Source organism: Chiloscyllium punctatum, chromosome 45 (assembly GCF_047496795.1).
Source record: "Chiloscyllium punctatum isolate Juve2018m chromosome 45, sChiPun1.3, whole genome shotgun sequence".
NCBI classification, from domain to species: Eukaryota; Metazoa; Chordata; class Chondrichthyes; order Orectolobiformes; family Hemiscylliidae; genus Chiloscyllium; species Chiloscyllium punctatum.
Window position 1 is genome coordinate 65,177,496 of NC_092783.1, and position 27,693 is coordinate 65,205,188.

At 44.6% G+C, this 27,693-nt stretch overlaps 1 protein-coding gene across 3 annotated transcripts in view; it reads left to right on the top strand.

Annotated features, from left to right (window-relative positions):
• The window catches only part of slc16a4 (solute carrier family 16 member 4), a 114,397-nt gene that overhangs the window by 49,700 nt on the left and 37,004 nt on the right, over positions 1-27,693 (top strand). For all 3 annotated transcript variants that reach the window (XR_011955488.1, XM_072563964.1, XM_072563965.1), the window contains 2 exons: positions 11,765-11,897; positions 26,001-26,144. Coding sequence is in view for 2 of the 3 variants with exons in the window: in XM_072563964.1 (XP_072420065.1) it covers positions 11,765-11,897; positions 26,001-26,144 (277 nt within the window). In the remaining variant the exon portion in view is untranslated. The remainder of the gene's footprint in view (positions 1-11,764; positions 11,898-26,000; positions 26,145-27,693) is intronic.

Sequence of the window (27,693 nt, forward strand, 5' to 3'; positions counted from 1 at the left end):
TGAAACTTTGGTTGTGGCATAGAAATCAGGAAACCAGTGGTACCAGGGGACTGGAGAGTAGCGAATGTTGTGCCCCTGTTCAAAAAAGGGAATAGGGATAACCCCGGGAATTACAGGCCAGTTAGTCTTACTTCTGTGGTAGGCAAAGTAATGGAAAGGGTACTGAGGGATAGGATTTACGAGTATCTGGAAAGACACTGCTTGATTAGGGACAGCCAGCACGGATTTGTGAAGGGTAGGTCTTGCCTTACAAGTCTTATTGAATTCTTCGAGGAGGTGACCAAGCATGTGGATGAGGGTAGAGCAGTGGATGTAGTGTACATGGTTTTTAGTAAGGCATTTGATAAGGTTCCCCATGGTAGGCTTATGCGGAAAGTCAGGAGGCATGGGATAGAGGGAAATTTGGCCAATTGGATTGAAAACTGGCTAACCGGTCGAAGGCAGAGAGTGGTGGTAGATGGTAAATATTCAGCCTGGAGCCCAGTTACAAGTGGAGTTCCGCAGGGATCAGTTCTGGGTCCTCTGCTGTTTGTAAATTTTATTAATGACTTAGATGAGGGAGTCGAAGGGTGGGTCAGTAAATTTGCAGATGATACGAAGATAGGTGGAGTTGTGGACAGTGAGGAGGGCTGTTGTCGGCTGCAGAGGGACTTAGATATGATGCAGAGCTGGGCTGAGGAGTGGCAGATGGAGTTCAACCCTGCCAAGTGTGAGGTTGTCCATTTTGGAAGGACAAATAAGAATGCGGAATACAGGGTTAATGGTAGGGTTCTTAGTCAGGTGGAGGAACAGAGGGATCTTGGGGTCTATGTACATAGATCTTTGAAGGTTGCCACTCAGGTGGATAGAGTTTGTAAGAAGGCCTATGGAGTATTATCGTTCATTAGCAGAGGGATTGAATTCAAGAGTCGTGAAGTGATGTTGCAGCTGTACAGGACTTTGGTTAGGCCACAGTTGGAGTACTGTGTGCAGTTCTGGTCGCCTCACTTTAGGAAAGATGTGGAAGCTTTGGAGAGGGTGCAGAGAAGATTTACCAGGATGTTGCCTGGAATGGAGAGTAGGTCGTACGAGGATAGGTTGAGAGTTCTCGGCCTTTTCTCGTTGGAACGGCGAAGGATGAGGGGTGACTTGATAGAGGTTTATAAGATGATCAGAGGAATAGATAGAGTAGACAGTCAGAAACTTTTTCCCCGGGTACAACAGAGTGTTACAAGGGGTCATAAATTTAAGGTGAAGGGTGGAAGGTACAGGGGAGATGTCAGAGGTGGGTTCTTTACCCAGAGAGTGGTGGGGGCATGGAATGCGCTGCCCGTGGGAGTGGTAGAGTCAGAATCATTGGCGACCTTTAAGCGGCATTTGGATAGGTACATGGATGGGTGCTTAATCTAGGTTAGAAGTTCGGCACAACATCGTGGGCCGAAGGGCCTGTTCTGTGCTATATTGTTCTATGTTCTATGTTCTATGTTCTATGTTCTAAACAGCGGACGGGAACCAGAGCAGTCAGCATGTGGAACGATTAAGGAGAAGGTAGTGGTTAAATTAAGTCAGTCTAATGGGAAAACAGGCAGGAGCAGGTTAATGAGGATTGCGGGACAGGTGGTTTGAAGTGTATTTATTTCAATGCAAGGAGTATAACAGGTAAGGCAGATGAGCTTAGAGCCTGGATTAGGACATGGGACTATGATGTCGTAGCCCTAACATTAACTTTGTTGAGAGAAGGACAGGACTGGCAGCTCTGTTCCCAGGGTTTAGATGTTTCAGGTGTGATAGAGAGGGATGTAATAAATATGGGGAGTTGTGTTACTGATTTAAGGAGAATGTCACAGCTGCAGTAAGAGAGGACATCTTGGAGGGCACACCCAGTGAGGCCTTCAGGATAGAACTCAGCATTAATGTCTCGTGGGACTCTCTTGCTGTCTTGAGTCCACATACTGAGCAATGACAAGAGCTTATACTGGATTAGTGGTGCTGGAAGAGCACAGCAGTTCAGGCAGCATCCAACGAGCAGCGAAATGACAAGAGCTTGCCAGCCCAGATCCTAAAGGAAATGTTAACCGTTTGGCCGAGGTTTGGCTTTGTTTTTGGGTTTTGCTGTGGGCCAATGTAGACTCCCTTTATTCAGGATGTGTCCTGAGGGAGGCTATGCAATTGCCTGCACTGAAGTGGTGTTCCCCAAGCTCAGTTGGCCTGGAGAGGGTGGTGTCCATTTCTACCCTGCAATTCATAAGCTCCACTTGCTGCACTTTCTAATGACAAAGCAAGTTGCAGTGCCTGTTTGAAATCCAGTTGGGGTTCAGCTAGGAGGTGCTTTTGCATGGTTACATCATTAATGCCACATATCAAACAGTCTCTCACCATCTCAATATGGGTTAAACCAATCTTCCATCCCTGTGCCAGTCATCTTAACCTTGTCAAAAATCCTGATACTGATCCCCTGGTTCTTGAATTGTCGAGTGCAAATGACAGTGACTCAGACTTACAGGAGGCTTGGGGTCATAATATTCCTTCGCTAAATCCATCAACTTTGGTAAGGTTTTAGTATCTGGTGCTTCAGGAAATGTTAGGCTCCTAATATCCAAAAATGCTGTTGGGAGAATTATTTGTTGCTTTTCATCTTCTTCAATGTCATTTGCCTGGAAAAAATAGTGCATAAAATGGTTAACATTTCTCAGCTGGTTGGTTTTCCCCTCTCTGTAGCTTCACCATCTCCTCCACAACTCCCATTCGTGATTGTTTTGCTCCTCAAATTCTGGCCTCCCTGATTTTCGTGGCTCCCTGAATGGTGGCTGAGCCTTCGGTGCCTCAGGTCAAAACTCCAACATTTCCTCTTGAATCTCTTTACTTCTTTGGTCTTTTGAAGCTAGCTTTGTTCTCTGACCCCCTCATATAACCTGCAAAGTACATTGGGATGTTACATTGCATTAAAGATGGTGTATCAATGCAAGTTATTGGTGACCAGCTCATCAGGACAGATTAATTGTGCTTCTAACTTAAATGAAGCACAAAGAGACTTCTTAGTGGGAGGAGTACATCAACAATTGACGAGCTTTATTGACATCAAAAACCATTGGGCTTTGATTAAAAGGACATTGTCTCCATAGAAATCTGTTTGGCAAGTCCAAATTACCAGGCAGCCACTTGGTGTTGTTCCTGGTAGTACTGCTTGTGAAGCTGTATTCCTTACTTTACAAACAAAAGATTTTACACTGATATACAAAAGAATATCTAGCCCTGGAATCTCAAACCATTCCACAAACTCACTGCAGTTCAAGTTACATGAGAGATTTGCCAATTAATCATCCAAACATGCTCTATCAGCAGGATAACTGCAGGAAAAAACTTTAGATCAAGATCATCTAGACAATTGTAGAAAGGTTTATTTGCCATGATTGTTACCAAAACCGGTGGACATGAAGAATGAACCATATTCCTCATATTGTGCCTTGCTAAAATCTCCATAATATTTTCTACTTCCAGGCTTAATCTCAGCTCATCAGCTGCTGAAGCCCTCACCTGTCAGCCCCAGTAATCTTCTGGCCAGCCTCCCATCTGCCATTCAACATGAGCCTATCCTCATCAAAACTCTGCTGCATATTTGAGCACACAGCACATCCCATCACCATTTGATGGGTTAGTGTACAGGCAGGGACAAAATGAGAACTGCAGATGCAGGATATCAGAGTCAAGAGTGTGGTGCTGCAGCATCCGAGTCGACGTTTTGGGCATAAGGCCTTCATAAGATATTTTGATCACCCACTGTGATCTCCAATTTTGTTGCCTTCAGAACAGATTTCAGCATCTGCAGTAATTTGCCCCTTTGTTGAGTCTAACTTTAGTAGTGACGTAACTATTGGAGGTGATTTTGAGCGACCGAATTAATCTGTATTTGGAGAGGCGGGGTTAATCAAGAACAATCAGTATAGCTATGTTAATGGGATGACATGTCTGACCCACTTTGACTGAATTTTTCAGAGGTAGGTGTGTAGGTGAAAACAATGCTTATGTACTTGAACTGCAGCAAGGATTTTGTCAAGGTCCCACATGAGAAACTGATTGACAGTGAAAGTAAGACCCCATAGGATCCAAGGAAATTTGGAGCATTGGGTCCTCTGTTAGCTAAGTGGCAGGAAACAGAAAGTGATGCAGTTGTGTGTTTTGTGACCAGAAGTCTCTGTCTAGTGGAATCCCACAGGGTTCTCTGTTGGGGCCCTTTTTGTAGTTTAGATAAATGATTTAGACTTAAATGTGGTGGGGGCTGATCAGTAAGATGCAGATGATACACAAATTGATGGGGTGATTAATAGTGAGGAGGATAGCCTTAGAGTTTAGGAGAAAGTGAGGACTACAGACGCTGGAGATCAGAGTCGACAGTGTCATGCTGGAAAAGCACAGCAGGTCAGGCAGGAGCCGAGGAGCAGGAGAATTGATGCTTTTGAGCATGAGCATCACCAGGAATAGAGGCAGGGCTTCTGCCCGAAACATCGATTCTCCTGCTGCTCAGATGCTGCCTGACCTGCTGTGCTTTTCCAGCATCACACTTTCGACAGTCTTAGATTTTAGGAGGACACTGATGGGCTGGTCAGATGGGCTCATCAGTGGCAACTAGAATTCAGCCTGGATAAATGTGAGGTGATGCACTTGTAAAGGAATACGTGAACAGTAGAACTTTGGGAAGCACCGAGGATCAGATACCTTGGTGTGCATGTACATCAATTCCATGAGGTAGTGGGACAAGTAAGTAAAGTGGTTAAGGTGGCATAGAGTCACAGAGATGTACAGCGTGGAACCAACCCATCCATGCCGACCAGATATCCCAACCCAATCTAGTCCCACCTGCCAGCACCTGGCCCATATCCCTCCAAACCCTTCCTATTCATATACCCATCCAAATGCCTCTTAAATGTTGCAATTGTACCAGCCTCCACCACTTCCTCTGGCAGCTCATTCCATACACACACCACCCTCTGTTTGAAAAGGTTTCCCCATAGGTCTCTTTTATATCTTTCCCCTCTCACCCTAAACCTATGCCCTCTAGTTCTGGACTCCCCGACCCCAGGGAAAAGACTTTGCCTATTTACCCTATCCATGCTCCTCATAATTTTGTAAACCTCTATAAGGTCACCCCTCAGCCTCTGACGCTGCAGGAAAAACAGCCCCAGCCTGTTCAGCCTCTCCCTATAGCTCAAATCCTCCAACCCTGGCAACATCCTTGTAAATCTTTTCTGAACCCTTTCAAGTTTCACAACATCTTTCCGATAGGAAGGAGACCAGAATTGCACGCAATATTCCAACAGTGGCCTAACCAATGTCCTGTACAGCCGCAACATGACCTCCCAACTCCTATACTCAATACTCTGACCAATAAAGGAAAGCATATCAAACACCTTCTTCATTATCCTATCTACCTGCGACTCCACTTTCAAGGAGCTATGAACCTGCACTCCAAGGTCTCTTTGTTCAGCAACACTCCCTAGGACCTTACCATTAAGTGTACAAGCCCTGCTAAGATTTGCTTTCCCAAAATGCCAGCACCTCGCATTTATCTGAATTAAACTCCATCTGCCACTTCTCAGCCCATTGGCCCATCTGGTCCAGATCCTGTTGTAATCTGGCATATAGAGTTCGTGCCTTTATTTGTTGAAGAATAGTGTTTAAGACACAGGAAGCATTTGGTGTGCTTGCCTTAAGTGGTCAGTACATTGAGTATAGGAGTTGGGAGGTCATGTTGCAACTGTACAGCACAATGTTAAGGCCACTTTTGGAATACTGTGTGCAATTCCTGTTTCCCTTCTATGGGAAGGATGTTAAGAAGCTTGAAAGGGTTTAGAAAAGATCTACAAGGATGTTGCCAGGGTTGGAGGGTTTGAGCTATAGGAGGAGGCTGAATAGGCTGGGGCTGTTTTCCCTTGAGCGTTGAAGGCTGAGAGGTGACCTTATAGAGGTTTATAAAATCATGAGGGGCAATAGACAATAGGTGCAGCAGTAGGCTATTCGGCCCATCAAGCCAGCACCACCATTCATTATGATCATGGCTGATCATCCTCAATCAGTATCCTGTTCCTGCCTTATCCCCATAACCCTTGATTCCACTATCCTTAAGAGCTCTATCCAACTCTTTCTTGAAAGTATCCAGAGACTTGGCCTCCACAGTCTTCTGGGGCAGAGCATTCCACACACCCACCACTCTCTGGGTTAAGAAGTTTCTCCTCAACTTTGTTCTAAATGGCCTACCCCTTATTTTTAAATTGTGTCCTCTGGTTTGGAACTTCCCCATCAGTGGAAACATGCTACTTGCCTCCAGAGTGTCCAATCCTTTAATAATCTTATACGTCTCAATCAGATCCCCTCTCAGCCTTCTAAACTCAAGCGTATACAAGTGCAGTCGTTCCAATCTTTCATTGTAAGATAGTCCTGCCATTCTGGGAATTGACTTCGTGAACCTACGCTGCACTCCCTCAATAGTCAGAATATCTTTCCTCAAATTTGGAGACCAAAACTGTGCTCAATGTTCCAGGTGCGGTCTCACCAGGGCCCTGTACAGCTGCAGAAGGATCTCTTTGCTTCTATACTCAATCCCTCTTGTTATGAAGGCCAGCATGCTATTAGCTTTCTTCACTGCCTGTTGTACCTGCATGCTTGCTTTCATTGACTGATGTACAAGAACACCTAGATCGCGTTGTACTGCCCCTTTACCTACCTTGACTCCATTTTAGGTAGTAATCTGCCTTCCTGTTCCTGCCACCAAAGTGGATAACCACACATTTATCCACATTAAACTGCATCTGCCATGCATCCGTCCACTCACCTAGCCTGTCCAAGACACCCTGTATTCTCCTAACATCCTCCTCACATTTCACCCTGCCACCCAGCTTTGTGTCATCAGCAAATTTGCTAATATTACTTTTAATACCTTCATCTATATCATTAATGTACATTGTAAAAAGCTGCGGTCCCAGCACTGATCCCTGCAGCACACCACTTGTCACCGCCTGCCATTCCGAAAGGAAGCCGTTTATCACTACTCTTTGTTTAGGGTGTAGGTTTGCTCGCTGAGCTGTAGGTTTGATATCCAGACGTTTCATTACCCGGCTAGGTAACATCATCAGTGGCAACCTCCAAGTGAAGCGAAGCTGTTGTCTCCTGCTTTCTATTTATATGTTTGTCCTGGATGGGGTTCCTGGGGCTTGTGGTGATGTCATTTCCTGTTCGTTTTCTGAGGGGTTGATGGATGGTATCTAGGTCTATGTGTTTGTTTATGGCGTTGTGGTTGGAGTGCCAGGCCTCTAGGAATTCTCTGGCATGTCTTTGCTTAGCCTGTCCCAGGATAGATGTGTTATCCCAGTCGAAATAGTGGTTTTTTTCATCTGTGTGTAGGGCTATTCTTTGTTTCCTGTCAGCCAACCAATGTTCAATCCAAGTCAGTATTTTGCCCCTAATACCATGTGGAGAAAATGAGGACTGCAGTTCTGGAGTACCAGAGTTGAAAAATGTGGTGCTGGAAAAACGCAGCAGGTCAGGCAGCATCCGAGGAGCAGGAGAATCGACGTTTCGGGCATAAGCCCTTCTTCCGGAATGAGGCTGGTGTGCCAAGCGGGCTAAGATAAAAAGTAGGGGGGAGGGAATTTGGGGGAGGGGCACTGGGAATACGATAGGTGGAAGGAGGTGAGGGTGATAGGCCGGAGAGGGGGTGGGGGCGGAGAGGTCGGGAAGAAGATTGCAGGTCAAGAGGGCAGTGCTGAATCTGGGGGTTGGGACTGAGATAAGGTGGGGGGAGGGGAAATGAGGAAGCTGGAGAAATCTACATTCATCCCGTGTAGTTGGAGGGTTCCTAGGCGGAAGATGAGGTGCTCTTCCTCCAAGCGTCGTGTGGCCAGGATCTGGCGATGGAGGAGGCCAAGGACCTGCATGTCATTGGCAGAGTGGGAGGGGGAGTTAAAGTGCTCAGCCACGGGGCGGTTGGGTCGGTTGGTGCGGGTGTCCCAGAGGTGTTCTCTGAAACATTCCGCAAGTAGGCGGCCTGTCTCCCCAATGTAGAGGAGACCACATCGAGTGAAGCGGATACAGTAAATGATGTGTGTGGAGGTGCAGGTGAATTTGCGATGGATATAGAAGGATCCATTGGGGCCTTGGAGGGAGGTGAGGGGGGAGGTGTGGGAACAGGTTTTGCAATTCTTGCGGTTGCAGGGGAAGGTGCCGGGAGTGGAGGTTGGGTTGGTGGGGGGTGTGGACCTGACGAGGGAGTCGCGGAGGGAGTGGTCTCTCCTGAATGCTGATAGGGGTGGAGAGGGAAATATATCCCTGGTGGTGGGGTCTGCTTGGAGGTGGCGGAAATGACGATGATATGATGTATACAGAGGTTGGTGGGGTGGAAGGTGAAGACCAGTGGGGTTCTGAGTTTATGCTTATACTGTGTAAATTGTTGGTGAGGCCTCAGCTAGAGTACAGCTGTGTGCTGTTCTGGATTCCATATGATAGGAGAGATGTGATGGCACCGAAGAGAGTGCCAAGGAGATTTACCAGGATGCTTCCTTGGCTGGTGCGATCCCGTAGTGAAGAGAGATTGGACAGACAGGGTTTTTTCCTTGGAGCAGAAGAGACTGAGAGTAAATGTTGATTTATTTATTGTCACGTATACCGATTGAGATGGATAATATTGAGGGGCATAAACAGAAAGGAACTTCTCACCCTGATGGAGGGAATCACTAACCTTCTAGAGAGAAAAATGATTCATCTACATCTTAAATGAAAACCCTTTTATTTTTAAACTGTGTCCCTGAGTTGTATATACTCCCACAATGGGAAACATCTCAGCATCCACCCCGTCAAGTCCCCTCAGGGTCTCCTATCTCAATAAGGAAGGGCAGTGCTACCTTGCAGACTGGCAAAGGGAAACATCCTTCCTGACATTCAGGTTGGGTTTCACAGGCCCACTCAGCTCCTGACCATGTTTGGACAAAGGCCATCATGAGGTCAAAGGGGCTGAACTCCTGAGGTGAGGTGAGAGTAACAGCCCATGACATTAAAGCCACACTCGATTGAGTGTGCATTAAAGAGTCTGAGCAAAACTAGAATCAATGGGTATCAGGGGGCAAACTCTGCTGGATGGAGTCATACCTGACACATAGGAAGATGGTGGTGGTTGTTGGTGGTCTAACATCTCCATTCTAGGACATGTCTGCAGGAATTCCCCAGGTAGTGTCATCCATCTTCAGCTGCTTCATCAATGACTTTCCCTCCATCATACAGTCAGCAGGAGGGATGTTCACTAATTGCACATTTATGACTCCTCAGCACCATTCATGACTCCTCAGATACTGAAGCAGCCCAAGTCCACACACAGCAAACCCTTGGCAACCTGTAGACTTGGGTTAACAAATGGCAAGTAACGTTAGTGCCTCATAAATGCCAGGTAATGCTCAATGGTGTGACCATTGCTGAATCACCCACTATTCAACCTCTGGGGCTTACTACTGACCAGAAATTGAACTCAGTAAAAACAATGACTGCAGATGCTGGGAACCAGAGTTTAGAGTGGTGCTGAAAAAGCACAGCAGTTCAGGCAGCATCCAAGGAGCAGTAAATTAGACCAGTCATATAAATGTAGCTACTGGAGTATTTCAGATGTTAGGGATCCTGCAGCAAGTAACTCCCCTTCTATGTTCTGAATCCTGTCTCAGGCACAAGTCAGGAAGCTTATGCAATTGTTTCCACTTCCCTGGATGAGTGCAATTTCAATAATTAGTCAAAAGCCTAGACAGCGTTTAGGACAAAGTAACCCATTTGTTTGCATGCCATCTAGCAACTTAAATATCCACTCCCTTCGCCACCGATCGCCAGTAGCAACAGTGTGTACTATCTACAAGATACAATACAGAAATTCACCAAAGATCCTCAGACAGCACCTTCCAAACCTAAGACCACGTCCATCTAGAAGGACGAGGGCAGAAGGATGAGCGCAGCAGCTACTTGGGAACACCACCTCCTGCAAGTTCCCTTCCAAGCTGACCATCCTGACTTGGAAATATATCACTGTTCATTCAGTGTCTCTGGGTCAAAATCCTGGAATTCCCTTCCTTAGAGAATTGTGGGTCAACCCACATCAGGTGGACTGCAGCTCACCACCACTTTCTCAAGGGGGCAACTAGGGACGGGCAATGGCCATCATGTAAATTACACAACATGTTACTGGTAAAAGTGAAACACCGTGGGTGCTGGAAATCTGAAATGAAAATACAAAGTCTGGAGAAACTCAGCAGGTCTGTCAGTATCCATAGAGAGAGAAAAACAGAATTGATGTTTTGAGTCTGATATGACACTTCATGAGAACTGAAAGGGGCTGGAAAATGATCATTTTAATGTTGTTATGGAGGGGAGAGAGGAGTAAATGGAACGGATTCAGAGAGTGCCTGGAATGAAAGTTCGAGTGAGTGCTCATGGTGGGAAAAGGAGCGTTATGATTGTCAGATGGATGTGAAAATGGAGCTTAAACAGACGAATGCCACTGATCAATCTATTGCATACAGTTCTGGTCACTACATTACCAGAAGGAAATGGATGCTTTGGAGAGGGTTCAGAAAAGGTTTACCAGGATGTTGCCTGGTCTGGGGGATTTTAGCGATGAAGAAAGGTTGAATGGACTGGGTTTGTTTTCACTGGAACACAGGAGATTGAGGGATGACCTAATGGAAGTTTATAAGATTGTGCATGGTCTGGATAGAGTGGAAAGTACGCAGCTTTTTCCCAGAGTGCAGGAGTCAGCTACTAGGGGACACAAGTTCAAGTTGTGAGGGGGTACATTTAAATGAGATATGCAAGGTCCATTTTTCACACAAAGGGTGATGGGTGCCTGGAACACATTGCCATAGGAGGTGTATGAGCATTTACAACAGCAATATTCAAGAAGCAGCTGGATGAATACAGGAATAGTAAGGGAATAGAGGGGTATGGGTCCTGTTAAATGAAGACCGTTTAAATATGGAAGGTCAAAGGGCATATTACTATGCTGTATCGTTCTTTGCTCTAATTAGTGAGGGAGTCAAATGTAAATAATGTCACCGACAAACACAATGTTCAAACTCCTAGTTCTTGACATGCAGCAAACCGATCTGGTCATTGGGTTTCAGCCCATTAACAGATCCCGCTCACTCCTAACACCTTCAGTTTTTATTTCCAACACCTAAAGTATTTTGCTTTTGTAAAGTTGGATACAGGTTAAAGAACTGGTGATTGGGGTTCTGCAGACAGTAACTGCTGTCTATATTCTTGCTGCTTTTCCCGGCCAATGTAACCACCCCCCAACTCCCATCACTTTGAAGGTGCTGCTTGAGCTTTTCAAAACTCCCTCCCATTTTGGGGAGCTATTAATGCACATTGTCCCTCAGAAGACTGGCACAGACACAAGGCAGAATGACCTCTTATGGAACAGTTCTGTGATCACCAATCTGATTCACATTAAAACATTACCCCATGCAAATCCTTTCCTTGTCCAACTTGAGGGCTTTCTCCAAACTCATGGCACTGATCCTGTTTGCTTGTTTGTTGATGATGATGAAATACAAACTGTAAAATGCTAAAGCGGCTCAGGAAAGGATCTGTCTGAAATCCTGAACCTTTCCAAGATCAAGTCGAAATAACTGGAGCCCAGGAAGGGGCTGATGTGAGGTTGGGTTTCCCACAGAGAGAGGTTGCTCTGTGATGCTCAGGGATTACTGTATGCTTCACATTGGCTGATTTCTGTTCTGTAACCCTTGATCTTGATTTGCAGGTGAACGTTTTGGTTATGGGAACACTGAAGACTTTTGGACTTTTCTTTGTGGCTTTCCAGGACGTGTTTGGGGGTTCCTCCGAGCAGATCAGCTGGGTTGGGTCCATCATGTCTAGTCTGCGCCTGTCTGCAGGTAATTAGGAGCTTGGAGCATTGCCTGAGGGAGTGAATCTTAAACTGATGCATCCTGTAGTCAAGGGAAGGAGTTATTGATCGTTTTGCTCCTTTGCTTTTTATGCCCTTTGTTGTTTTCCCCCTTATCCCCAGGAGACAGATCCTGCAACCCCCCACATACCAAGGTTAATTGATTATATGTAAATTTGAATGGAGATTGACAAGCGATGATGATAAATCAAACAGTAATTTCATTCTCGCTGAGGGGATGGTTTTGAATCCTGTCCTTTCTTATGAGGTTCCAGCTAGTGCCAGAGTCGGGCAGATGTTCAATGGGAAAGGAAGAATTTTGTCTGAAACAAGCAGGTGGCTAAGAAAATGCAGATAACCAGGACTGTGGACTAACTGTTGGCTCAAGGGACAGAGGCTGGACATACCTGGGTTTGGGAACATCCCAGCACTTGTCAGTGTGTAGTAATCAAAGGGATGCTTGAATGGGTGGAAGGCTGGTCCAAATATGAACTGAAGGTGGTGGGGAACTGGGAGTTGGGAGTAGAGCTGGGATTCAGGAGGGAGGTGGGGGTATTCCAGGGAGAGTTGTAGAGACCTGTCCCGTCAACCCCAAGCTCTTGAATGGCTATCAGAGGTTGGATTTGCTTGTGATTTTGCTGATTCATTCACAATGTTCAAATTAAAAATCACACAACACCAGGTTATAGTCCAACGGGTTTATTTGGAAGCACTAGCTTTCAGAGCACTGCCCTTTCATCAGATGGTTGTCACAGTTACTTGACGAAGGCGCAGCACTCCTAAAGCTAGTGCTTCCAATTAAACCTGTTGGACTATAACCTGGTGTCGTGTGATTTTTAACTTTGTCCACTCCAGTCCAACACCGGTTCCTCCAAATCACAAAGTTCAACGCACTGCCCTTTATGACTGCATAAAATGTGAATTTAAATAAACGTGGGCTGGGGGCTTGGTGAGGGAATTGTTTTGACCAGGGCAGGGTGAGGGGGCAGACAGGTAAACTGGGCCTGAAGAGGCCCTGGCCTCCTTCATTGCCACTCCCTGACCACCTGGAGGAAGAACGCCTCATCTTCCACCTTGGGACCCTCCACCCACACGGCATCAATGTGGATTTCACCAGTTTCCTCTTTTCCTCTCCTCCCATCTTATCCCAGATCCAACCTTCTAACTCTGCACCGCCCTCTTGCACTGTCCTACCTGTCCATCGTCCTTCCCACTTATCCACTCCACCCTCCTCTTTGACCTATCAACTTTACCCCCAGCTCCACCTATCATACTCTCAGCTACCTTCGCCACCCCACCCCAACCCCTTCCCATTTATAACACCAACCCCTTGTATCCCTGCCTCATTCCTGATTAAGGGCTTTTGCCCAAAATGTCAATTCTCCTGCTCCTCAGAAGCTGCCTGACCTGCTGTATTTTTCCAGCAACACACTCTCCACTCGAATCTCCAGCAATAGCAGTGCTCACTTTCACCTGAGGAGACTTAACTTGAGGCTGAGGAAGGGTATGGGGGCTGAGGGGGTGGAGTCGTATAGCCCTATGAGATTACTACAGGCCATGCTGAATGTCAATCAGAGTGAGATCCCAGGTCGAGTTCTTCAGCGTAGATTCACTTCCTTACAGACCAGGGATTGAAAAGTGAGGTTTCAGGGTTTGGCTGCTTCACAAGATGGTAATTTACCCTTTAACCCACTTTGTCTTTCTGTTCACACCATTCATTGGCCAATTCCTTACCCAATGGTCAATGTTGCAGAGTTCGGTTTTTGGGATTAGGCATTTTAACTAAAGACAAAGCAGTATTAAAAACAAGGAGATGCGAATGAGACACAGGCGAGAACAGAAAAGCTCAGTCACTTAGCGAGCGTCCCACTCCCACCCTTTAGAAACCAGGGACTCCACTCCGTGGTACTGCTGTGGTGGAGATGAACTCTGATTGAAGTGAGTTTGGGGCCGTCTGATTGCCATGGCTCTATCCACAAGTTGATGGTGAAACTAACTGGGAAGCTGACTGATGTAGCGATGGGACAATGCCAGACTGGTACAGTAGGTGGTGCCCCTGAGCTAGAAGCGGCATTTGGTATCTGCTTGTGTTCGACTTTGGGCTGGAGTAACTAGATGCTGATGATGACATTAACACTGGACTATTTCACCAGGATGAGAATGGGTTTAAGCTGTGTTTATTAATCAGCTTGGAAAGTTTGTCTGTAAATGCACTATTCCTGTAAACAAACTTTGCTTTCAGTGCTAACTGAGGATGCTTATTCCTCCACTTTGTGTTTGATGCCTGCTGTTCTCTTGTACAAAGGGGCTGACTGAGGATCAGCCAGTAGTCACACTGGTCAACAGTACTGACATTCATTTGTACAGCTCAGAAACTTTTATAAACTGTCCCAACATATTTCACATTCATGTGATCAAACCACATGAGGCAATATTAGGACTGACAATAAATACTCAGTCAAAGAAGTGAGTTCTTAAGGATCATCTAAAAGGAGGTGATGAGGTGAAAAGACTTAGAGAAAATTCCAGAACTGAACCTGTACAGCTGAAAACCTGGCTCCAAATGGTGAAAGGATCAAAATCCGGGACCAGAGCAGCTCTTGAGAAAAACCTTTTGAGGGTTGGAGAGGTTGATGCACTTCCTGTTTTTCTTGGTGTTAGTCTACATAACATATACCATAGAGTTCTTCGTGAGGCAGATGTCACAAAGTTTATTCAAAACATTATTTATTTACATAGTTACAATATAACAGATTTACATTTTTTTTGCAGTGGGTAACTCACCTCCCCACTCCCCTGAATCTGTCCACCATCTACAAGGTGTAAGTCAGGAGTGTGATAGAATACTCCCCACTTGCCTGGATGGGTTCCACTCCAACAACATGCAAGAAACATGATATCATCAAAGATAAAACAGTCCATTTAATTGGCACCACATTCACTACTTCCACCACTGCTTGATTCCTCGCCTCTGATCTGCTTATTGTATTTCTATGACAAAATCAGTTTAGTTTCTAGTCAATGAAGGTGTTGATAGTGAGGAATTCAATGGTGATAATGCCATTGAATGTCAAGGGGCTTTGGTTAGATTCTATCTTATTGAAGATGGTCATTATCTGGTGTGAATGTTACTTGCTACCTGTCAGTCTAGGCCTAGATACTGTCCAGATCTTCCTGCATTTGTACATGAACTGCTTCAATAGCTGAGCAGTTGTGAATGGTGCTGAATATTGTGCAATCATTGGTGACCATCCCCACTCCTAAAATTATGGTGGAGGGAGGGACATGGTTGAAGCAGTTGGGCCTATGACACTTCACTGAGGAACTCACACAGAGATGTCTTGCAGCTGAAATGGCAGATCCCCAAAAACCACACCCACCTTCCTATGAGCCAGGTATGTCTCCAACCAGCAGAGAGTTTGCCCTCATTTGCCATTGATTCCAGTTTTGCTGGGGCTCCTTGATGCCACACTCAGTCAAATACAGCCTTGATGTGAAGGGCTATCACTCTCGTTTCTGGAATTCAGCTCTTTTGTCCATGTTTGAATCAAGGCTGTAATGAGGTCAGGGGCTGAGTGGCCCTGGTGGAATCCAAACTGGGCATCACTGAGCAGGTTATTGCTGAGCAGGTGCTGCTTGATAGCGCTGTGGATGACACCTTCCATCACTTTACTGATGATCGAGAGTACACTGATGGGTTAGCAGTGGAGCAGCTTGGCGAGGCGAGTGGAAATTTCTGGAGCACACCTTCAGTACTATTGTTGGAATATTGTCAGGGCCATTAGACTTTGCAGTATCCAGTGCCTCCAACCATTTTTTGCTATCATGTGGAATGAGCTGAACTGGCTGAAGACTGGTATCTGTGAAGCTGGGGACCATTGGAGGATGTCCACTTGTCACTTCTGCCTGCAGATTGCTGCAACTGCTTCAGCCTTATCTTTTTCACTAAATAGAAACCGAAAGAATTGTAGAATTCCTGTAAAGCAGAAACATTGATAGAAATTGCCAGAAAAGCTCAGCAGGTCTAGTAGCATCTATGGAGAGAAACTAATGTGTAGGGTTTCTGAGGAAAGGTGACTTAACCTGAACCATTAACTTTGATTTCTCTCCACAGATGGTGCCAGACCTGCTGAGCTTTTCCAGCAATTTCTGTTTTTGTTGTCTTTTGGTCTGATGAGCTCTTCCATCATTGAGGTTGGGGATATTTGTGGGGGAGCCTCCTCTAGTGAATTGTTTAATTGTCCACCACCATTCAAGACTGAATGTGGCAGGACTACAGAGTCATAAAGTCATAGAGATGTACAGCATGGAAACAGACCCTTTGGTCCAACCTGTCCATGCCGACCAGATATCCCAACCCAATCTAGTCCCACCTGCCAGCACCCGGCCCATATCCCTCCAAACCCTTCCTATTTATATACCCATCCAAAAGCCTCTTAAATGTGTCTCCACCACATCCTCTGGCAGCTCATTCCATACACGTACCACCCTCTGTGTGAAAAACTTGCCCCTTAGGTCTCTCTTATATCTTTCCCCTCTCACCCTAAACCATGGGTGGCACGGTGGAACATTGGTTAGCACTGCTGCCTCACAGCGCCAGAGACCCGGGTTCAATTCCTGACTCAGGCGACTGACTGTGTGGAGTTTGCACGTTCTCCCTGTGTCTGCGTGGGTTTCCTCCGGGTGCTCCGGTTTCCTCCCACAGTCCAAAGACGTGCAGGTCAGGTGAATTGGCCATGCTAAATTGCCCGTAGTGTTAGGTAAAAGGGGTAAATGTAGGGGAATGGGGGGGTTGCACTTCGGCAGGTCGGTATGGACTTGTTGGGCCGAAGGGCCTGTTTCCACACTGTAAGTAACCTAATCTAATCTATGCCCTCTAGCTCTGGACTCCCCGACCCTATGGAAAAGACTTTGTCTATTTATCCTATCCATGCCCCTCATAATTTTGTAAACCTCTATAAGGTCACCCCTCAGCCTCTGACGCTCCAGGGAAAACAGCCCCAGCCTGTTCAGCCTCTCCCTGTAGCTCAGATCCTCCAACCCTGGCAACATCCTTGTAAATCTTTTCTGAACCCTTTCAAGTTTCACAACATCTTTCCGATAGGAAGGAGACCAGAATTGCATGCAATATTCCAACAGTGGCCTAACCAATGTCCTGTACAGCCGCAACATGACCTCCCAACTCCAGTACTCAATACTCTGACCAATAAAGGAAAGCATACCAAACGCCTTCTTCACTATCCTATCTACCTGTGACTCCACTTTCAAGGAGCTATGAACCTGCACTCCAAGGTCTCTTTGTTCAGCAACACTCCCTAGGACCTTACCATTAAGTGTATAAGTCCTGCTAACATTTGCTTTCCCAAAAGTTGTGGGATTGCTTATCACTTGCTGCTTCTGCTGTTTTGTAGCTTCAGCAGATTGATGCCTTATTTTTATGCATGTTTGGTTCTGCTTCTGGCATGCCTTCCTGCACTCTCCATTGAACCAGGGTTGACCCTCTGGCTTGACGGTAATGGTTGGGTGGGGGATATGACGGGCCATGAGGTATAGATTGTGCTGGAGTACAGTTCTGCTGCTGTTGATGGCCCACAGCACCTCATGGGAGCCTAGTCTTGAGTTGCTAGATCTGTTCGAAGTCTGTCCCATTTAGCACGGTGACAATGCATCCAACACAATGGAGGGTATTCTCAATGTGAAGGAGGGACTTTGTCTCCACAAGGAGTGTGCAGTGGTCATTCTTACTGATACTAAGAGTGTGGTTTGGAAAAACACAGCTGGTCAGGCAGCATCAGGATGAAGGGCTTATGCCGGAAACATTGATTTTCTTGCTCCTCGGATGCTGCCTGACTGGCTGTGCTTTTCCAGCACTGCACTCTTCAAATCTGATCTCCAGCATCTTCAGTCCTCACTTACTCTTACTGATACTGCCGTGGACAGATCATGGAGAGATACATCTGCAGCTGGCACATTGGTAAGGATGAGGTCCAGTATGTTTTTCCGTCTGGTTGGTTCCTTCACCACCAGTCTAGTAGCTATGCCCTTTGGGACCCGACCAGCTCGGTCAGTAGTGATGCTGCTGAATCAGTCTTGGTGGTGAACATTGAAATCCCCCACCCAGAGGACATGTTGTGTCCTTGCCACCCTCAGTACTTCCTCCAAGTGTTGTTCAATATCCAGAAATACTGATTTGTAAGCCGAGGGAGGACAGTACATGGTAATCAGCAGGAAGTTTCCTTGTCCATGTTTAACCTGAAGCCACAAGACCTGATAGGTTCTGGAGTCAATGTTGTGGCCTCCCAGAGTAACTCTCTCCTGACTATATCCCACTGTGCTGCTACCTCTGCTGGGTCTGTCCTGCTGGTGGGACAGACATATCCAGGGATGGTGATGGTGATGGTGGTGTCTTGGACATGGTCATTCTCACAGAATTATACCTTAGAGACAACGTCAGGCTGTTGCTTGATTAGTCTGTGAGAGAGATGTCTCAATGTTGGCACTAGCCCCCAGATGTTCAAAAGGAGGATTTTGCAGAGTTGATAGGGCTGTTTCTGCCGTTATTGCTCTGATCCCTGGGTCGATGCCAGATATTCTGTTCCTTTTCTCCTTCCTTGTGGTTGATACAGCTGAGTGGCTTGCTGATTGAGTCAAGAGCCAACCACATTGCTGTTGGTCTGGAGTCCTGTGTAGCCCAGACTAGGTAAGGTGGGCAGTTCTTTCTCTGAAGGACTCTAGTTGATCATCCTCCTGATTAACGTTAGGACAGTATATGGTTCAATTACTGATGAAGTGCTTTTGCCCGAAATGTCGATTTTCCTGCTCCTCAGATGCTGCTTGACCTGCTGTGCTTTTCTAGCACCACACTTGACTCTGATGTCCAGCAGCTGCAGTCCTCACTTTCTCCTATATAGTTTTATGTGCTAATTGCTCATTTTTTTCAGTCCTGAAGAAGGGTTACACCCAAAACGTTGACTTCTCCATCTCCTGATGCTGCCTTCCTTGCTGTGTTCTTCCAGCCTCCTGCCTGTCTCCCTTGGATTCCAGCATCTGCACTATTTTTTGTCTCTAACCATCTTTTTCAGTTACATATATGGACATGGTCTAACAAGGCTTGACATAGCATTTGCAGAATTATGATTTATTTGCCTTTTGAAAACTACATTTTGGAAAGTCCCAGTTTATCTCTCAATGAGTGTAGTTGCTCAGAGAACTATTGGATATATCAGGAATTGATGATGATCTTTTTGAGCTGTTCCAGCTGGTCATCAGGATGCAGTTGCATCTGCTCTGCTCAGCTGTGACCAAGCTGAATGACATTGATGTCTTGGTCTGGAATCTTTGATAGGTTTCTCACCTCTGACACAGTATCATAATCTAATCTGTAAATGTATACACTCATAGATCAATGTCAGACGGTCACTTTCTTTCAATAATGAAAAGTCTGTCTCAAGGAAGATGGATAATGCCAATCTGTGCATACACCTTAGGAAGGATAGATTGGCTTCGGAGACATTACAACATAAGTTTACAAAGAATGATACCTGAACTTCAGGGATTATGTTATCAGGAGAGATGATACAAATTAGGACTAATTTTCTCTATAATTTAGAAGGTTAGGAGTCAATTGCTCAGTCTTCAAGATATTAATAGGCAAAGACAAGGTAGATAAAGATAAACTATCCCACTGGTTGGGAATTCTAGAACTAGGGGCACAGTCTGAGAATGAGAGCCAGAGCATTCAGGAGAGACATTAGGAAACACTTTTACACATAGAGTGGGAGAGGTTTGGAATTCTCTTCCACAAATGGTACTGGTTGCTGGATTAGTTGTTAGTTTTAAATCTGGTACGGATAATTTTTGTTCAGCAAAGATGTTAATGGCAGGTATGTGGAGTTCAGCCACTCTGGTTGAATGGCCTACTTCTGTTCCTGTGTTTCTCATTGTCAGGAAAAGGGATGGAGCTTTTGGTTGTGATGAGCATTTGTCAGCTGGTTGAGTGGTGACTGGGAGAATGCTGATGACTCTATCCCTTAAGGGCATGAGGTTAAAATGGATGGATTTGTAAGTCCGTGAGAAGAGGCTCCTGCACTGGAATCCCTCAAAGGACCTTTATCAGCATCACTGTTCACCTCCTTGTCCCAGTTCGAACACGCACGCTGTATAATATTGCTGTTCCCCACCAGGTCTTTTCCTTGTTTATATTTACTGCCTTTACAAAGACCATTTCAATGAGTGCACCAACTGCACACTCTACTCCATTTATCATTTCCTCCAAAACCATTCTGCTACATCTGCCTTTGTCACTTTGAAAATTAGATCATAGAACTTTGTGCCTGGTTACGAAACTGGCCCCTTTATCATTGAGGTGTTCCTTGTAACAATCCCTGAGCTGTTCACACTATCACAATCTAAACCTCCTTTCCATCCATACCCCCATACCTCATGAAACACATCTGTGAAAGTGCCATCTGCTGCTCTGACCATCCCACTGACAGGCTTTGCCTCCGAGACTAAAAACAAAAGACTGGGAATCCTCAGCTCGCTGGCAGCTTCTGTGCAGAATTTCAATATGCAGGTCAATTACCTTTCATCTCAGTCCCACATTCACCAACATCACTCCGTTCTCCAAATCACTTTCCATGTCATTCTCTCCATCTATGAAAACATCAGAGCTAGGAGCAAAAGGAGGCCATTCAGCCCCTCATGACTGTTCCCCGTTTGATACGATCATGGCTGATCTCATCTCACCCTCAACTCCTTTCCTGCCCACTCTCCTTTAACCCATTACTAATTAAAAATATGTCTATCTCTCCTTAAATTTACTCAATGTCCCAGCATTCACCCCACTCTGGGGGAGTGAATTTCAAGATTCACAACCCTTTGAGAGAAGTCTCTCCTCATCTCTATTTTAAATTCTGCTGACCCTTATCCCAAAACTATGGCCTCTCGTTCGAGATTATCCAATTATAACCTTCCCTTTCTTTCAGAAGGCCTGGGAAATACCACTGACTAATTGTAGTGACCATGACCATGTCCCACTGTGTCTGTGATTGATTGCTACCCCAGCCACAGTTTCCGAGTGTGTTTGACGGGAAGGTGTTTAGTGCCTGAGTAAGTGTGCTTACAGCTATCATCTGTAAACAGGAGCTCAGTGACTGAGGTTGGAAGAATTTTGGTTTTACATTGAAAGCGATGTAGGTTGGACAGGTCTCTCCACATCTGTCGCTGATTGGCTGGAGGTGAGGTACAGTACTGGGATGAGCAAAATGAAGAAGGCTGGAGCTTTGTTTGATGCTCTCCTTCACCGGGGTAGAATTCTGTGGTTGTTCCGTTGGTGAGGATCAGAGCACATCATCATGGACCAGGCATACAAAGACAGCCATATTTGTAGAGGGTGCTCTGTATACCATTTATAAACAGAATTAGGGCTTTTATGAAGTCAGCAAGACCACTCACTGCAGTTGGTGCTTTGCATGCAACAGCAGAGCCCACTCCTCAGCCCCCAGACCCAGCACTGAGGCACTGATCATTCAAAACCAACCCTCCTGCAGGGGACCTGGCACAAAGACTGGCCCTGAACTCACTCGTACCTTTCCTCCAGTAACCTCTGCTCTGTTGCCCAGATCAGAGAGCTCTGTTTCCACTCTTTTCTCAGTGATATGCACAAACACAGGAATTAGGAGCAGAATTTGCCCCGTTGACTCCTTGACCTTTAGTATGACCATAACCTGATCGAACCATTCTTCCTGCTTAGCCCCATTAGTCAAGAATCTCTCTACCTCATACAGTCCTAGAATCAGAGAAGTCAACAAAACAGATGAAGGCCTTTCAGCCCATCAAATCTGCACTGTCAAAAACAGCCACCTAACTATTTTAACCCAATTTCTAGCACCAGGCTCGTAGCCTTGTTTGCCATTGCAATTAAAAATATTCACTGACCCATCTCCAGGGCTTTCGGGAGGAGACAATTTCAAACAAAAACTGTCCTCGTCTCTGTCTGAAATGGAAATGCAATTATTTTTAAGCTCTGTCCCTTAATCCTCGTGTCTCATACAAAAGGAAAATTCATTTCGTAAACCAACAACCTCAGGATCTTGCATGACCTCTTATAAAATAGATGACCTCTTATAAACTTTCCTCATAAACTAACCACTTTCCCACTCATCCCCACTGCCCCTGTCCACCCGCCTCTAACCCAGGAAACTCAGAAGCATCTTGGGATGCTTGTTTCCAAGTCTCTGAAGGTGCCAGATTATTGAGGTAGTTAAGAAAGCATATGAGATGCTTGCCTTTATTAGTTGTAGCATAGTTTATAGGAGCAGGGAGGACATGTTGGACCAGAAACAGAAATTGCTGGAGAAACTTAACAGGTCTCATAGCATCTGTGTAGAGAAAGCAGAGTTGACATTTTGGATCCAATGCCCCTTCTTCAGAACTGGTTACTGGATTTGAAATATTAACTCTGCTTTCTTCCCGCAGATGCTGCCAGACCTGCTGAGTTTCTCCAGCAATTTCTGTTTTTGTTTCTTATTTCTGGCATCTGCGGTTCTTTGTTTATTTTGGAGGTGATGTAGGGGCTGTACAAACTTTGGTCAGACCCCAGCTGGAGTACTGTGTGCAGTTCTAATCACCACACTATAAGAACTATGTGATTGCATTGGAGGGGAGGCAGAGGAGATTCACCAGGATGTTTCCTGGAGCGGAGCATTTCAGCGATGAAGAGAGGTTGGCTAATGTTGTTTTCTTTGAAGCTGAGGGGGCAATGATAGAGGTATACAAGATTATGAGGGGCATCAACAGGGTGAATAGGATTCCCCTTCATCAAAGGACCAATAACAAGGGATATAATTTTAAGGTGAAGGACAAGAGGTTTAGAGGGATTTGAGGAAAAGCCTTTTCACCCAGAGGGTGGTGGTGGTCAGAAATGCACTACCAGGAAGGGTAGTTGAGGCAGGGAACCTTCCAATCTTTAAAAAGTACTTGGATGAGCACTTGAAATGTCATAACATTCAAGGCTGTGTGCCTAGTGCAGGAAAGTGGGGTTGTGTAGATTTGGGGTGGGTTTTATTGGTGCAGAGTCAATGAGACAAGGGGACTCTTCTGTGCCGCATGGTTATATAATTACATGGAGCAAAACATCTGTATTTTTATATTCCAAACCCCTTGCAATAAGTGACAGCATTTCATTTGCCTTTATAATCCCTGGCTGTAGCTTCTTGTGATTTCTACCCAGATCCCTCTCGCTCGGAGTTCTACAATTTCTCCTCATTTAAATGCTTGCTTTTTTTCCTCTCCTATCAAAATGAACAGATTCACATTTTTGCAGATCTTGAAGCTGCCAAATGTTTTCCTACTTACTCAGCCTATCTGTATCAATTTGCAGAAATTTGACAACCTCTTCACAACTTGTTTTCCTATTTGCACCATCAGCCGATTTAGTAAATATACATTTATTATTTTCATCCAAGTCATTGAAATAAACGATGAACAATTGAGGCCCCAACACTAATCCCTGTGGCACTTTGTTCGTCATATCCTGCCAACCCAATAATGACCCATTTTTGCCCATTCTCTGCTAACTATTAGTCACACCATCCTTTGTCCTTGGCAATATGTTGCCCTCTCTGCCATGAGCTGTTATCTTGTGTAAAATAACCTTTGATGTGGCACCTTATCAAATGCGTAATTGCAGTCTATCAGGTGCTGAAAGGATTGACAAAATAGACAGAGTTAGGATGTTTTTTCATGTGGAGTAACCTAGAATGTGAGATTATAGTTCTAGGATAAGGTGTTGCAGATTTAAAACTGAGATGAGAAGAAATTGCTTCTCTCAAAGATTTGTGACTCAATGGAATTCACTAGCCCCAGAGTGCAATGGATGCTGAAACATTGAGTGAATTAAGGAGGAAATCGTCAGATTTTTAAATAGTAATGGGATGAAGGGTTATGGAGAGTGAACACAAAAGTGCAGTAGACAATGAGATTAGAGCAGCCATGAATAGTAGAGCACATTCAAGGTGTTGAATGGCCTCTTCCTACTCTTAGTTCTTAGGGTTTGTAAATCAAATAGAGTATATCCACTGGTTCTCCATTATCAGTGTTGCTTGTTAATTCCCCAAAAAATCTCTAATAAATCAGTCAGCTATGATTTTTTTTTCAAAAAGGTGTGGCTCAGTGGTTAGCATTGCTGCCTCACAGCACCAGGGTCCCAGGTTCGATTCCAGCCTCGGGTGACTCTCTGTGTGGAGTTTGCACATTCTCCCCGTGTCTGCGTGGGTTTCCTCTGGGTGCTTCGGTTTTCTCCCACAATCCAAAGATGTGCAGGTCAGGTGAATTGGCCAAGCTAAATTGCCCGTAGTGTTCGTGTTAGGAGGGAAATGGTTCTGGATGGGTTACTCTTCAGAGGGTCAAAGGTCCTGTTTTAACACTATAAGGAATCTAATCCAAAAAATGTTCATGTCTCCTCAGCACTGATTGCATTAAGGTTTTCTAAATGTCCAGCTATAACCACTGGCATAATAGATTCCAATGTTTTCCCAATGATTGATATCAGACTAAATGGCCCATCGCTTCCTGTTTCTTGCCTCTTTTTTCTTCAATAGAATTCTAGACAATTGCAAACAATGTGTCAACCATTTCAGCAGCCACTCCTTTTTAACTCCCTTCTGTGAAACCCATCAGGGCCAGGGAACTTGTTAGATTTTAGTCTAACAATTCTCTGATAATCCTTTCTCTGGTGATTGTAATTATTTTCAGTTCTGTAATTCCCTTTTACCTTCTGATTCAGAGCTAGTTCTGGAATGTTATTCGTATCCTGTACAATTCAGGCAAAAATATCTGTTCAGTTCAGCTGCCATTCCCTTCTTTTCTATTATTAATTCACAGACTTGGTCTGTAGAAGGCAAAACTTTATCTTTTTTAAATACTTGTTGGAACTCTTCTTATCTGTTCTCATAATTCTAGCTAGCTTTCTCCCATACTTTAATTTCTTGTACCTCCTGCACTGTTTAATGGTCACTGTCTCTGCTTTTTACTGCTAAATGACACTTCTGTCATCATTTAATCTGGTCTGAAAGGATGCCTGAGACTGAATGGAATGAAGGAACAGATGATGTATTAATGAAGAGTTTGGGAGTGTAACAGTTGTGTAACTATGGAGAGTTAGTAATCAATCAAGAGTTGAGTTTTATGAAGTATGGTTTATTGAAATAAAGCACCATATAAAAGTGTGATCTTGGACTTTGTTTAGAAACAGTTACCTTCTAGTGTATAACAACACTGTCCACTCACTCGCAGTTCACTCCGCTCTCTCATTGGTTAATAGACTGTCTTTCCATTCTGCTCTATTTAAAGGATACTCCTTCCACTGTCTTGCTAGTTACTGGTCTGTCTCCACTCTCTCTCTCTCTCTCTCTCTCCCTCCCTCACTTGATTCTATTGTTAAAACCAACACAGTTGGTTCTTATAGAGGGTCAGTACAGACATAATGGGCTGACTGGCCTCCATCTGTACTGTAGCTGATCTCCTGATTTTATACAATATCCCTCATGCATGCACTGCCCTGCTTCAACTTCCCCATCATCTGTTTTTCCCAAATGTCTACTACATCTTTACAAATCAGTCTGAAGCTGTGGGTCATATCCTGAGCTTCAGAAGTGATGTGAATATCCATCACCCCTTGCTTCACTCTTGGATAGCTCGGCTGCTTGATCTCAGACCTTTACCTCAAGTTCTCTATCTGTCCTGTCCTCCTGACCTTCCCATCCTCTGCTTCAATCAGTTGGCTATTCCTTCACTCACCATCCTCCATTCTTGCCCAAATCCCTCTGCACTGCCACTATTTTCAAATATTCTGATTTTTTTTTTATCCATGAGTAGATCTTCAGGTCTCTTAGACCTTTAACTCCACTTCCAATTTTCACTCTTGTCTTCTGTCCATTCTCTCTCTGAGCTTCTTGTATTAACACTGTCTGTCAGCACTGCGTACACAGCAGGAATACTGGTAGATACATTTTATACCAACTCTCCCAAATGGAAACAGAGATTAGCTTTAAGGAATAAGATATATCAAATATTTAATCACCTTTTTCAGGTCCGATTGCTTCAATCGCCTGTGGCAAGCTGGGGGATCGATGGACTTCAATTCTCGGAGCTGTCCTCGTGAGTGGTGGATTTCTTATCAGCATCCTGGCCACCAGTGTCCTCTTCCTTTATGTATCCCTCGGTGCCGTTGTTGGTAAGAATCATTAGTTCTGCTTTTAAAAAGTGTCATACGCACTAACATCTTCACCATCTTTAAGAGGAACTGCTCCGTCATTCCAGGGGTTCTTTGAGATCAAGTTTCAGCACAATCAAATAATAATCTCACGTTGTTCTGTGATGACCTATCATAAAAATCAGAGTGTTCATATGCACCTCGTTATAGAACATGAGAAGAAATTCCCTTTGAGAAAATTTGGAAGAGATGAAGAATTAGACACGGGAATAGGCAATTTAGCCCTTTGAACTCTCTCAACAAGAGGAGACAACATTCTTCTAAATTCCAATGGATACAGGCCCCAAACCTGCTGAATGCTTTCTTATAAAATAATCTGTTCATCCAAGGCATCAGTTCAATGGATCTTCTCTGAGCATTTTTTCAATTTCAAAATATATTTTATCCATAACAAAGTCTTTATATATACATCATCACGAACAAAGTTTGGTTCTGTACAGTAGCGTATCAAGGAGATAAACATTAGATAAAAACCAAAAGAACTGCAGATGCTGTAAATCAGATACAAAAACACAAACTATTAGAAAAGCTCAGCAGGTCTGGCAACATCTGTGCAGAGAAATCAAAATTAATGTTTTGGGTCCGGTGACGCTTCCTCAGAATCCTGAGTTCTAAGGAAAGGTCACCAAGACCTAAATGTTAACTTTGATTTCTCTGCACAGATGCTGTCAGAACTGCTGGGCTTTTCCAACAGCTTGTTTTTGTTTCGGACAAACATTGGAGTTTGACTCTGTCCAAACAAACCAAGACATCTCTTACTTGAACCACACAATATTTACATACATTTGAGGCGTATCCTTTCTTTAGCAAAATTATACACTGGCCTTGAGCTGTAATTTCATAGATGTAGCCGCATATTCCTAATTTTATATTCAGTTATCTTTGCAGTAAACAAATTGTATTTGATTTAACTTTCTGTATCTGAATACTGTTTTCTTTAGATTTATGTACCAGGATGCCCAGATCCCTGTGTACCTGAGAGTTTTGCAATCTCTCCCCAGTTAAATAATTAGTGGTTCCTGCTAAAATGAACAACATCACATTTTCCTGTATTATACTCAGATTGACAAATTTTAGCCAAATGTTCCAAAGTGCTTCATAGGAAGTTTTAAAGCAAAACCTGACACTAATGCAAGGTGAGGATAAATGGCCAGGCACTTGGTCAAAGGGGTAAGTGTCCTGGAATATCTCTAAAGGAGGAAAGAGAGATAGCAAGACTGAGTGGTTTAGGAAGAGAAATCCAGAGCTGAGGGTCTAGGCAGCTGAAGGCATGACCACCAATTGAGGAGTGAAGAGGCTAGAATTAGAGAGCGTGAAGATTGTGAAGGTTTGTAGGGCTAGGGGAGATTACAGACATGAAGAGGAATGAGGCCACAGAGAGTTTTGAGGTGAGGTGATTTTATTGTAATAAGACAGAGACTAAGCATAGTAAACTGCACAAGTTATTTAGCATTAGTGAGTTCAGCAAATGCTGTCCAAGTGCAGAATTACTTTTAACAGACATTCTATT